Here is a 13,541-nt window from a genome sequence, read left to right on the forward strand (position 1 = left end):
GTAAACAACGTAAGGGGCATACTTGAAGACTAGCTGTAAATCAAATTATCTAAAAGAATAATTCGTTCAGGCGAGTCTACTCATGAAATGTAACCTAAGTAAAATTAGCATCTAGAGTTTACACTTACTATAAAAAAATGGAAAGACGCATTGATCACGTGGAGCAAAAAATGTGGAAATTAGACAATATTTTAGAGCAACGAATCGAATAATTTGTAATGTGAATGATAATTACACGTCTTCCGGCGAACGAGAATGACAACAGTAAATAAAATAATTTTTACTCAATATGAATGTTTGTATTTCTTTCACTATGAAGATAGAAAATGTTATTTTCGTATTTATTTTCCAAGTCTATATGACTTTTGAACCCAAGGAATTAAATAAAACTATACAAGCAACAAACACATTTACATAATTTACATGCCATAGAGAAACTTTAAAACTGCTAAATACAATGTACTGTACTTTATGGACATACTAATGAAAATCCTTACAAACATCTCAATTTTTATCACATCACCTTTTATATTTTTAATACATTTTTTTCAATTTCCGTTGGTATTAGGGTATTGCAAATTTATATTTCTAAAATTCACATATATCGGAACTCAATATTTTGTCCACATTGCGGTCCTGGTAAAAAATTACACTTGCGTGATTCTGAGAAATAATGAATAATGGCAGTATCAAACGCTAGTAAAAGTAACTATCTGTGGTTTCAGATATTTAGGCCATAGTCTGTTGAATTTTTTTTGTGACGGCCTGAAAAACCAGAACATTTCAATAACAGTAGTTTCACCAATGTTAAAAAGTAGTTTTAGAAAATGAAGCTGACATCATACAAAAAATTAGTCTGATCTTTCGAATAAGTACTGAGAAAGTGTAACCACAAGCATATATTATATTTATATTTAAAAAAAGTTCAACTGAAATATAATCTCAGTTTATTATTTTTACAGTAAATATATTACCGCTCGTCGTTCATTTATTGACCCTTATGAAACTTAAATGTTCAAAAGTCATTCCATTCCTACTCCTTTTCAGTCTCATAACAAATATCCAAAAGTAGCTACTAAACGTAGTAACACAGTATAGTAAGCAATGGTAGTAATGTGACATGTAATCAAGAAACGAGACTGTTTTCTCTAATCAGAAGTTTTTTGTATGACGGTCGACAGATATTTCAAGATAAAATATACAAATATACATAACCTTTTGAAACAAGTGAATAACAAAACAAAAAGAGATATTAACAAGTCACACTCGACGATTGTTGAAAAATCTTTAGTTATGACGCCAATTTCCTAATTTTCCAGTATCCGTGACTATAATGGCGAACTTGAAACCTGGAAGTCAAAATACTCGCAAAAAAGTTCAGGTAATGAATTATTTGAAGCTTCCATTGAAAACGCTACCCAAAATTCCCAACTTCTAGGTGTCGATGGTGATATGTGAGGAATCAGAAAAAAGGCACAGATCTGGAGTAAACGCCTTGCAGTTAGACCCTGCACTCGATAGGCTCTATTCAGCGGGCCGAGATTCTATAATCAGAGTATATGAACATGAACGCTTTCTACATGGAATGGAACACCATACGGATTGGGTTAATGATATTGTTTTATGCTGCGGGGGAAGACACTGTTCGTATTATTGATCATAGGTTGTCAATTGAAAATTTTCATAATATATTCAATTTCAGTAATTTCTGCCAGTTCGGATACAACGGTGAAGGTTTGGAATGCTCATAAAGGGTTCTGTATGTCCACATTACGTACTCACAAAGACTATGTTAAGGCTTTGGCTTATGCTAAGGATCGAGAACAAGTGGCATCTGCTGGACTGGATAAATCTATTTATTTATGGGATATCAATACATTAACAGCCCTGACAGCTAGCAACAACACTGTAACAAGTAATATTCTCAGATTAGCATTGTTTTTTATTTGACATATTATAATAATAATAATAGCAATAGGTCCTACTGTGATAGAAGATCTATTGTCAATCCATTAAATCAACACATAAAGAAAGGCCAACCAAATTCTGTTTTTGTTAACTTGAACAGAGATACCTCAGACTTCCCGGATATTACGAACTATGAATGTCATGATAATGTTTCTTGCTTCATAATAAAAGATTGTGCCTACTTCCTAGCTGCCTCACTTATTACAATATTCAATATTTCATTTAGAAAAAAACCATTTTCCCCTCAACATAAAAACTTTCATTCAAGAATAAGACCACTTTTTAAAAATTACAGACCCATGTGGTCTGTAGAGGTCCATTCATCTGAAATAATCTGAGTTGTAAAGCACCCCTATGCCAGTTTTGAAAATCGTTTTGCTACATGGTCGCTTCATCAGTTTCACTGAACCGGTTCAACTGAAGCTACGTGAAGCTTATTGATAACGATAAATGCTGTAGATTCTGAATTTTTCGTATTGTATTGTGGAATACAGCCACTTGCCTTTTATGCTCTGTAAAAATATTTTTCAATAAATAATTATATAACAATTATTATTTCAACAAATTCTATAACAGTGATGTTTTTCAGCTTCAAGTTTAATGGGTAGCAAGGAATCAATTTATAGCCTTGCTATGAATCCGTATGGGAATATAATTGTAAGTGGATCCACCGAAAAGGCTTTAAGGCTTTGGGACCCGAGAACTTGTGCCAAACTGTTCAAATTGAAAGGTAAGTATTGAATATTATTTATTTTGTATTTGAGTACTTCAAATATTGATACAATACATGCATAATCAAAACACTTGGTATTTAATTTCATAAACTACCCCTCACGATTTGATCTCCTCAAACTTTATTTGAAAAATACATCAGGACATGTTTCACTAACATAGTAGCTTTATCAACAGTGATTTGAATACTAAATTGAGTACATGTTGTTTTTTGCAGGTCACGCAGATAATGTGAAAGCTTTAGTTGTATCAAGAGATGGGACTCAATGTCTTTCAGGTAGCAGTGATGGTTCTATCAAGTTATGGAATCTGGGAACGCAAAGGTATTGTTTTATAAAATTCCTCAAGTATACTTAGGATATAAAAGTGTAAACAGAATTTAAAAAAGCTGCCTATGATTATCTCAATAACATATACTCCGAAATTGATGCCAATAATTTTGTAATTAGTACATTTTTTGATCTGTCAATGGCATTTGACACTGTTTCCCCAGATATTCTATGTATAAAATTAGAGAGGTGTTTATTATGTGCCATGATTTGTGTTTTTATATTTATGTTTTATATTTATTCTTTCATTTTTATTCAAGTATGACTAACTATTGTTTTTATTCTTATGTATATAACATGTTTTACAATTATTGCTCACCATATGTAAATTAGGTACTGAAAATAGTCAATAAAAATTATCATTATTATGTATTATGTATTGTTAAATAGAATGAGCCTCTATTTTAACTTATTTCAATTGAAATTTCATTTATATTGTTTGTCGTATATTCTGCTAATTTATATTAACGAAATTTCGCAACAGTACGTTATTTTCTGTTTCTGAAACTGTATAAATAAATAATACTATTCTTCATTTTTAAAATATAGAAAAACAAATAATCAATAAAAGACATAATACCTAAATATACTATATATGTTATTAGTTCATTGATTAATAATAAACTAATGAATGAGATTTTTTAGATTCATTTAACTGTGCATTATTTTTGCAGAAATGTCCAAACAATTCGTGTACATACTGATTCTGTCTGGGCTCTTTTGGCAACTGACACCTTTAGTCACGTAATATCTGGTGGCCGAGATAAAAAGGTAAATATGTTCGGCCGTATCTATTTCATTCACAAAAAGGTCTCCACATTATAAGTGAAAGAGAGATATACATGAAAAAACTGAAAACAACAATAAATTTAATATTCAGTCATATTTGTAACATATTTTGTTACCGTTAGACAAGAAAATCAAATTAGGATATCAAGTCTTCACTCAGTTTTCCATTTCTTAAATTTTTTTCAATTATTTATCACAAATAGGGCTATTATTCTCAAGTAAAATCGTTAAAATTTCTCCTCAAAAGAGGACTCTTAAGGATCAGAAGTTATTGTTATTAAAAAATGGAATAACTAAATGTTTTTACAATCCAGAATAATCTTGTTTTTTTCAGGTTATAATGACTGATTTGAAGAATACCTCAAACAGTATTGTGGTTTGTGTTGAAGAGGCTCCTATTTTGAAAATGTGTTTCACCGCTGATCAGCAAGCAGTGTGGGTAAGTAAAAATTTTTTTATTTTTTTTTCTAAGCCATTATCAATATATTTCCAAGGTTCATCACTTTGTGAATTTGCCGTATGGTTTTTTTCTTTTGACATATATATGACACAAAAATAATTGCTTCATTGCCAAAAACATGTTATCATTATTAAGAATGTTGTATTTCATTTGTTAATGGAAAGAGAGGCCCCATTATCGGGCCCTGTGGCACCCACGGTGACAGCACCTGCTTCAGAAAATGTATTGTTATAATAGACACTCTGAATTCAGTTATTTAGGTAGGATTTCAAAAAAGTTGAACTTGAAGAATTGAAACCATAGTATTGTAGATTGGTATGAAGAATGTTGCAAGCAAATGCTTTATTAAGGTTGGAGAAAGTAATTCCCGCAAAGCCCCCATCTTTGAATCCAAACACATCAGTGTTTTCAAGGTCAAGAACTGCCATTTCTGTTTTTTCACCTGGGGTGAAAAGTGTTTCCAATTTATCTATTTTGATATAAAACAGCTTTTTACTGCATGGACCCCAAAATGATATGCCATACCTTAGGTGAGAGTCTATGAGGGCATAATAAACATTTGAATTTCACTAGTTCGGACTTCCATTGTCTACTATATAAAATGATTTGAAATCCCTGAAACAAGTAAAAAAGAATAATTAAAAAAGAATAGTTGAAAATAACAATTATATTAAGCAACAATAAACCTGAAATGAAATGATAGTGAAATAACCTACAAGTAAAAATATAATAATTGAATAAATAAATATTAAAGGAATGAAATTTTTTTATTATTTTCTTTTTTCATTCCTTTAATATTTATTTATTCAATTATTATATTTTTACTTGTAGGTTATTTCACTATCATTTCATTTCAGGTTTATTGTTGCTTAATATAATTGTTATTTTCAACTATTCTTTTTTAATTATTCTTTTTTACTTGTTTCAGGGATTTCAAATCATTTTATATAGTAGACAATGGAAGTCCGAACTAGTGAAATTCATCACGAAACATTGTCAATCACCTTCAAACAAACATAATAAACATTTATTGCTGCGTGAAATCCTAGTTTTTTAGATACTATTCTGAGTGCCAAACACCCGGAGGAAAGTTTCTTATTTTTAATGCCTATATGCTCCTCAAATTTCAGACATTCATAGATATTAATTCCCAAGAATGAATGACAGCAGATTTGCGTCACACCATTGTTCTGAGGTCATTACATATGCTTTTGTATAAATTCTGTTTTTTTTTTCATTATGCCACAAGAGTGTGGTATCGTCTGCAAAAAATGATAAAACTACCAAAAATACGCACAGTAGCCAGGTCATTTACATAAACTAAAAAAAAAAATATGTGTCTTAAGATCGATCTTTCGAGCACTCCTGCTTTAACGTTCTTTGTAATTTAAGAACTATTGATTTCAACAAGTTGTCTACGTTCTGTAAAGTAGACAGTTTCAGATATCCAGCAATTCCATAATGATGTAGCTATTTGGAAAATGTAAATCAAACACTCATAAAAATAGAAGGGTGTATTCAAAATAACTGATGCCCATAACTTTTTTTCAGGTATCTACGTCAGATTCTAACATCAGATGTTGGAAACTACCTACTGAGAAGCATTTTAAAGAAGAGGCTAGGATGCCAACAGATCCTCTGTCCGTTATAGCTGGTGGGGCAGCGATAAGACAAGCTGTCGTTCTAAACGACAAAAGACATATTTTAACAAAAGATGCACAGGATAACGTAGCAGTCTACGACGTTCTCAGGGTAAAATAATTGATAATAATAACGTGTTCTTGTGTGTAATTGGACATTGCTGTTGGTAAAATATGTTCAGAAGAATATTTGATTTCGTATTATTTATTTATTTATTTCTTTGGACATCATCAAATCATGTTAGTTTTAAAAACTTGTATTTTCTGAACTAACATTTTATCTTCAAATTTTTGTTTTTTTTGCTTTATGTTATTCTTCTCCCACACAAAAAGCAGTAGCTCAAGAACCATGCTCTGTAATACTTTTTGTTTGATATTGGCACTGACCGTGAAATTTTTTCATAAAGTAATATAATGAAAGCTGTTACTGGAACTTCGAGAAGAGTGTTGTGGTTCTGTTGTGTGTGTTAGATTATCTCTGTATCTCAAACCTCACGAAAATAATATTGTCAGCAAATCAACCATTTTCGTAATTTTCTGGAAGACACATGAGGATTTAAAAAACAATTATATTCGTTTCACACATTATATTTATGAAAAACATTTTCAGGCTAGAAAAGTAGAAGATCTAGGTCAAGTCAGTTTTCCAGACGAGGAGAAAAATAGGTTCAAAATGGTTTATGTCCCCAACTGGTTCAACATAGATTTGAAAACTGGGGTGAGCACATCATTTTCATTTTTTTTTTTCAAGATTGCCTCTGAGTTGATATATACCTATTAGTGACATACATCTTTGTCATAATTGTGATTTCATTAATATTTTTGAAGATAACGCATCATTATCAATCAAAAACCAATAACTTTAGGTTTTGTTTGAGTAGGAATCGAAAGCATTGTCTAAAACAATTAAACCGCCAATATTTGGATTGTTATCATTCAAATTTCATCTTCAGTTGAACTTTTTTCTCGAAATCTGAATTGTTTACAGGACTAAAACTTCATGTAAATAAGATCATACTTAGGCTAAACTTGTAGTAATAGTATTTATTTATTTATTATTTATTTATTTATTCCATAAATTGCGTAACTACAAATAAATATGAGTACAAAATTCTGCATAGTACATATTATGGTTAAGGCCTTGAGCTTAAGTAAGCTATGTAGGCCATAAAAAAAAAGATACATATGTCAATCAATTAGAAGAAAATAAATATGAGAGGTAATTATTATAAGCTTCTCAAATTAAAAAAAATAAACAAGATAAAATAAAATATTTTTCTGGATACATAAAATATAAGAAAAAGATAAAAAAACTATCACAGCATCAGTCTCACAGTAATGTTAATACTACTGAAGAAGAGAAAACAAAATATATATATATATATATATATATAAATCTATATAACAGCATCAATCTGATAGGATCGTTAATACTATTAATACTAATACTGTGTCTGGAAATAACCACTAAATATTAAGTCCTTCAATTTCTTTTTAAAAGAGAACACTCCAAGAGCCTTTAGATAATCGGGAATTGAGTTGTAGAATTTGACGCCTTGATGTGTAATACTCTGCTGACCAGCAGAAGTCTTCACAGCAGTTGTTCGTAATTGTTGCCTATTTCTGGTACTGTAGTTATGGACTTGTAGATTCGACGTGAAGTGAATGTTTGAATGAATACTATTCAGCTGGGTGCTATGTATGTAAGTACAGGTTTGAATTATGTACAGTGAGTGTACGTCCATGATTCGTCTGGTTAGATATAATTGTGCTGTTGGATATCGGTACGGAAGATTATATACTCTCTTAACAGCTTTGTTTTGCAATACTTTCAGTTGATCTATTCGATTTTGTGTCGTACAACTCCAGATGAGTGTCAGATATGTGATATGGCTATGCACAAGGGAGTAATATATTAATTTTCTCTGGCTTATAGAGGTGAATTTTGAGATTCTTCCCAAGACACCAATAGCAGGGGCTATTTTTTTACAAATTTGCTGTATATGTTTGTCCCACTTCAGCTTGTCATCAATATAAAGGCCAAGATACTTGATACAAGTTGTTCTGGTCAGATGACTTGTTCCAATTTCAATTGTCATATCATCCCATGGATTGCTCCTTGTTATTATCATATAGTTTGACTTGTTGGCATTAAGAGTTAATTTGTGATAAATTAACCATTTTTCAATGTGGGATAGATCTTCCTCTATTTGATGTTTTATTTGGAGTTTGTCTGTGCCAGACAAACTCCAAATAAACTCCAGACTCACTTACATACAAACTCCAGACTCACTTACATACAGAGTACAATTGGCAGGTCAAAAAATGTCGCTAACAGTCATGAGAATATAAAAATTTCAAGTTACATAGATAAAAAATAAAAAAATTAAGAATATAGGTAAAAAAAAGAAAACTATATTATATGTATTTACACATCGGTGAACATTCAGTGTTGGATTCCAATGCCAGAAATTCCTCTATAGAACTAAAGCTATTTTCCAGAAGGTTTTTTTTGTTGCATTTTTATAGCTGTTATAGCTATTGATATCCTTTATATATTTTGGCAAGTTGCTATAAAGAAATATGCAATTATAAAATGTAGACTTTTTAAATGTTGCAGTTTTACGTTTTGTTATTTCCAATAAAGAACTTCTTTATGGGTAGTTAAGAACACGTTGAAGTCAGAAATGTTGCTTTTCAAGAAAATTACACATTTTGAAATGAAAATAGAGTATTGTTTGAAGACAGTCCTACATGACTCCCTGTTATCCAAATAGTCTAATCATTCTTTTTTAGAAGTAAAAACTCTTTTACATTCAATAATAGCCAGTCCCCATGTTGCAATATTATTTGATATATGGATATATGCAAACGCATAGTATAATGATGAAGTAATATCACTTTTATTAATTGGTTTCATCAAAAAAATTTTTAATGAACTGGGATATAATCTTGATTTAAAAATGTTATTAACGAGATAAACTAATGAAACGGAAACCAGAATCTGTTTACCAGTTTTTTTAGCACAATAAGAAGCTTAAACTTATTGTGTTTTCAACTTAAGTGGAATTTGTTTCTTCAAGGTAAACGGAGTTAAGATAATCACTTGGTATTTCATATTCGTTATCATTAGTTAATATCCATTCCACCAAACTCTTGCCAACATTACTATCTTAGTAAACAAATCATTACATGATAATGTTATGAAAATCGGAAAATGTTCAGAAAATCAAAGTATGTCCCTCAAACTATATTACATGTTTATTATTATTTTCGAGTTCAATAATCTATCTCTTAACTCTTCTAATTTTCTCAATATAAACAAGAAATGAATCTTCCAAATTTCCAGAACCATCATAGAAAATTTTGAAAATCAAATATCAACCGAGTGTATTTACTACCACTCTACTGAAATCAGTATTTTCCATATTTTTTATGATAAATTCTCATTCATTTTATAACTGGTGCAAAAAAAGGAATTTTGGGTTTTTCTAGATGTTGACGATTCACTTGGGCCAAGATGAAGTTGATTGTTTTTCCGCATGGGTGTCTGCCAGAGATGCCGGGATAAGAGACACCCCGGAACCAGATCACAAGGTCAACTATGGCAAACTCTTGCTGCAAGCGTTGTTCGAGCATTGGAGAGGGGTAGAGACTGATCCAGAAAATAGGCTATACTTCAGTGTGCCCAAGCACATACCGCTTATTCTAAGGTAAATTTCCTCTTTGAACTATTTTACCGTTTGATAATACAGTTTAGTGTAACATTTTCACTATAAAACACTTTCAAAAACTGCCACGTGTTCTGCTAGCTATACAAAAACTTCCTCAAAGAGGAGTGATAAGTTATTGCCTAACTATTTTGTTTCAATTACTTGCCCTCCTCCATTATTTTAATATTAGTATTTAATATTATTATTTGTTGTTGTGGAATTGGCCGCGGTGGTAGTGCGCCCGACTCACGATCGGAAGACCGTGGGTTCGATTCCTGCCTCGACCAGATATTTTTCTCGAGAGAATTTATCTGGTTGAAGCTGGGATGATTCTGCAACCGTGTTAGGAATTACACGTTAAAAGATAAGACCTCGTTAGTCCTTAGCTCGCACAAGTTTCTCAACTTCTGAGAGTTGTCGTTCGTATGGGGGCGACAGCTGATTAACGGAAAAACATAATTTAAACAGATTTTTTTTTAAACAGATTGTCAAACTCCACTTAAAAATATTTAAAGTTTACATATCGGTAACTATCAGAAAATATTCTTTAAATATTTTATAATAAATCATCAGAAATATAATCATTACCAATACTTAGTCATTGAAGAGTTATGTACAGTTTTGCACAGTATTTCAAGCAATAATCATTTCGGGTTTCAGGCCGAAAAAAAAATACTAGTTTCTATTTTCTATATGAAATTCATTCAGGAAAAAATACTGGTATAGCCACAGCAATTATCTGAGAACTCACTAATGCATTTGTTGTAATCATGAAGTATTGCTTAGTAAACTCCATCGACATGGATGCGAAGGGGTGACTTGAAATCATTTTGAAACATATCCTTCAGAATGAATTCATAAGATGAGGAATGGAGAAATGTCGGAGAGCAGGGCAATTGAATCTGATGTGCCACAGGATTTTGTGGCACGTCAGATAAAGATTTGATTTGTTATCTTTTTACATCTGTATTTTTTTGAGATCATTGTACAATAAAAGTTTATGTTGAAGTTCACCTTTGTGATGGTTATTATTATAAACATTTATTATTTTTTAGTGAAGTTGGAGGTCGAACGTTATACAGGGTTCTGGTTGGTGATACTGCTGGCGATACTGAAAACGCTCTCCTCAACGAAACTGTACCCAACTGGGTGATTTCAAACATCGAGGAGAATTGTACAAACAAATTCATCAAAGTACAATTTTACCTACAGCCACATTCCAGCGTTCCTTCACATCTGCTCAAGCAGGACAGACTGAAAAAGGTAGGGTTTTTAATGATTAGAAATGGATTTTCTAGAACAGGGTAATATTGTCTGTCTGATAACAAAAATAAACCGATTTTAGATAGTCTTAACACCATCACAGAACAGAATGAAGCAAAAAAAAAACAGACAAATGTATAACTTTGCATAAGGCAAATATATCGTCTGATATTCCGAACTAAATTGATTATGAATTTATTCATTCAAAAATTGAAATATTGCCCTTTAGTTGTGACAGATCTCGAATGCCTTACTGGAGGAAGCTTGTGAAAAACTTTGTACACCACTATTGTATTATGGTTGAGCTGAAGTCGACTGAGTCATGTCGAAATGAATTTGCAAACTTTAGAGTTTTATTGATGGCATAATTTTATATTTATGAAGTATCTTGTTTTGTTTACAAATATACAACATTCTTTGAATCAGGGAAAGTTGATCCTATGTATGGGACTCAAAGAAAATAGTCATTCAGTACTACTAAAACATTCAACAAGTATCTACCAGGAAGGTAATCATTATAATGGAGGTAGAATTTTTCAGTCAAGGAACTGAACGTTTTAAAATATTGATGAACTTCTCTCAGACTTTTAATACCTATTTTCTACTTATATTTTAAGTCTATATAATTGTTTAATTTGATATATTAACCCATTAAATGCCAGTTTTCATTCATTTATCTATTGTGTTGACAAGTTGAAGTATGTATGTGTGATTTTTAATATTGAGCAATTTTAATGTGTATTGTGTAAACCTTTTTTTAGTATTGTATATTGATTATTTTGAAAAAGTATATTGAAAAATCCCTTAACTGTCCATCGGTGTGTGAAGACTGTATCAAGGAGAGATCCATCCGTATTAGAAAATAAATATTTCAAAATAAAATCTCGAAATATTTATCTCCCAACTACCTACACCGTAGGTTCTCTGGTAAATGCCTGCCGGAAAACAACTTTTTCTCTGGCTGATACCACGCTGGATATTGAATTATATCCGACAAGAAACCTCACTGAGGTTGGTCTCGCAGATGATATTCAATGTCCAGCGTGGTATTAGTGGGGGAAGTAGTTGTTTTTTCCGGCAGGTATTTATCGGAACCTACAGTGTAGGTAGTTAGGAGAGATGAATATTTCGAAGTATTTATTTTCTAGTAACTATCTATCTTTTCATATTTTTTAAAAATTGTATGGTATCATTTCACAGGGACAATGAAATAAATAAATAACTCAGTTTGAATTCATACAAAAATAATGGGAAAGAAATACTTTCAAGGAGAACAAACCAAACTTTTCATCTGCTACTCCGGTGGTATATGTGGATTCTGTACCCTTTAATCGTGGCTGTGAAAGCCTATGCTTTTATATTGAAATACTAATCATAATTGTTCTCAACTGAAATTTTCCGTGTTCGTTGAGATTTTGGTGCTCGACTATCAAGAAGAATGGGAGGTTCAATTTGATTGACTATAACTGCATTATTTTAGCCTGACCGGCTTGTTGCCAACGACTTCATACAATGTCGAAAAGTAGCCGAACATATTTTAGAGAAGCTTTTGGGGGATGGTTCAGCAAGCTCGCCAGGATGTGGTGATGCAGATTCCACTACACCTTCTAATAATGGTTACAATGTAGACCAGATTGAGTTGACTTGCAACGAACAGGTGAGTGATACTTTTGATATGTTTGTAAATTGATTGGCCTTCAAAAAAGCTTATAATCCAGTTATGAAAATTGTCAAGGAAATTAAGAAATAGGTACCAAGTATATAAACAGATTAAGGAAGAATATAAAAAAATGAAGTGAATACCCAGTAGCTTCTTTGTAGTGAATAATATACTAACAGTATATTAATATGTTACTCACTATTAACAAAACAGTTGAATTTGGTATTATGAATGCAATCGCAAAAAACATTTCATTACTTACTATCCTCAACAGATGCGTAAATTTTTTCATTTCTATTTTGAAATTAGAAACAAAATTGTTTTTTTATGTATTATAAATTTTGATTGCAGTGAAGATTTTTTCCACAATAGCTTTTTGTTTGTATGGTTTATTCATGGAAGAATAAAAATTATCTATCAAGTGTCTGGTGATATACCAATTTCGATTCTGCAAAAGAAGTTTGATGCTATGGTTATTCAGTTTTATATTCATTTTAGGTACTCGATCCGACCATGGACTTGAGAACTGTAAAGCATTTTATATGGAAATCTTCACTGGATCTCACGCTGTTTTACAAAATCATCAATAAATAATAGCCAATATTCCATCATTTTGTAAATACAGACCGGATGATTTTTGAATACTTTTTTTTTCCTGTAAAGATAGTCGTTTTCATTTCTCAACTCCAATTCCTAGTTATTAAAATCCTAGATATTTTTGTATGTATGTTTATAGCGTTTTCTAGATCTGGTACACATTCCAGATTTATTATTATAGTATTTATTGTTTGAAGAAAGTATAACCTGTGTATCAATAAACACTTTTAAGTAGTTTGTTTGTTTTCTTCATCCCAAAGAACTACATTTTCACATTAGTATATGGTAGTGATAAGATACACATTAAACGTAACTGAAATACCTTGTTGTAAAACGGTTCAGGTTGCCCCCATAACTTTTGGGTCTTTCTTCGTATCAACATAAAATTTC

The 13,541-nt window shown here is 31.3% G+C and overlaps 1 protein-coding gene across 1 annotated transcript; it reads left to right on the top strand.

Annotated features, from left to right (window-relative positions):
- Nucleotides 1–1,171: 1,171 nt before the first annotated feature.
- On the top strand, nt 1,172–13,386 carry LOC111518070 (WD repeat-containing protein 48 homolog). Its single transcript, XM_074182034.1, has 13 exons — nt 1,172–1,381; nt 1,439–1,643; nt 1,703–1,915; nt 2,558–2,698; nt 2,918–3,023; nt 3,704–3,800; nt 4,153–4,257; nt 5,830–6,030; nt 6,529–6,636; nt 9,414–9,631; nt 10,687–10,894; nt 12,375–12,551; nt 13,053–13,386. Exons 1-13 carry the CDS (start codon nt 1,334–1,336, stop codon nt 13,146–13,148), a joined length of 1,923 nt encoding a protein of 640 aa, XP_074038135.1. The 5' UTR covers nt 1,172–1,333; the 3' UTR covers nt 13,149–13,386.
- Nucleotides 13,387–13,541: the final 155 nt, after the last annotated feature.

The sequence above is a fragment of the Leptinotarsa decemlineata genome, unplaced genomic scaffold (assembly GCF_025532065.1).
Source record: "Leptinotarsa decemlineata unplaced genomic scaffold, Ldec_3_MD MMD2_tig00026328_RagTag_RagTag, whole genome shotgun sequence".
Lineage (NCBI taxonomy): Eukaryota > Metazoa > Arthropoda > Insecta > Coleoptera > Chrysomelidae > Leptinotarsa > Leptinotarsa decemlineata.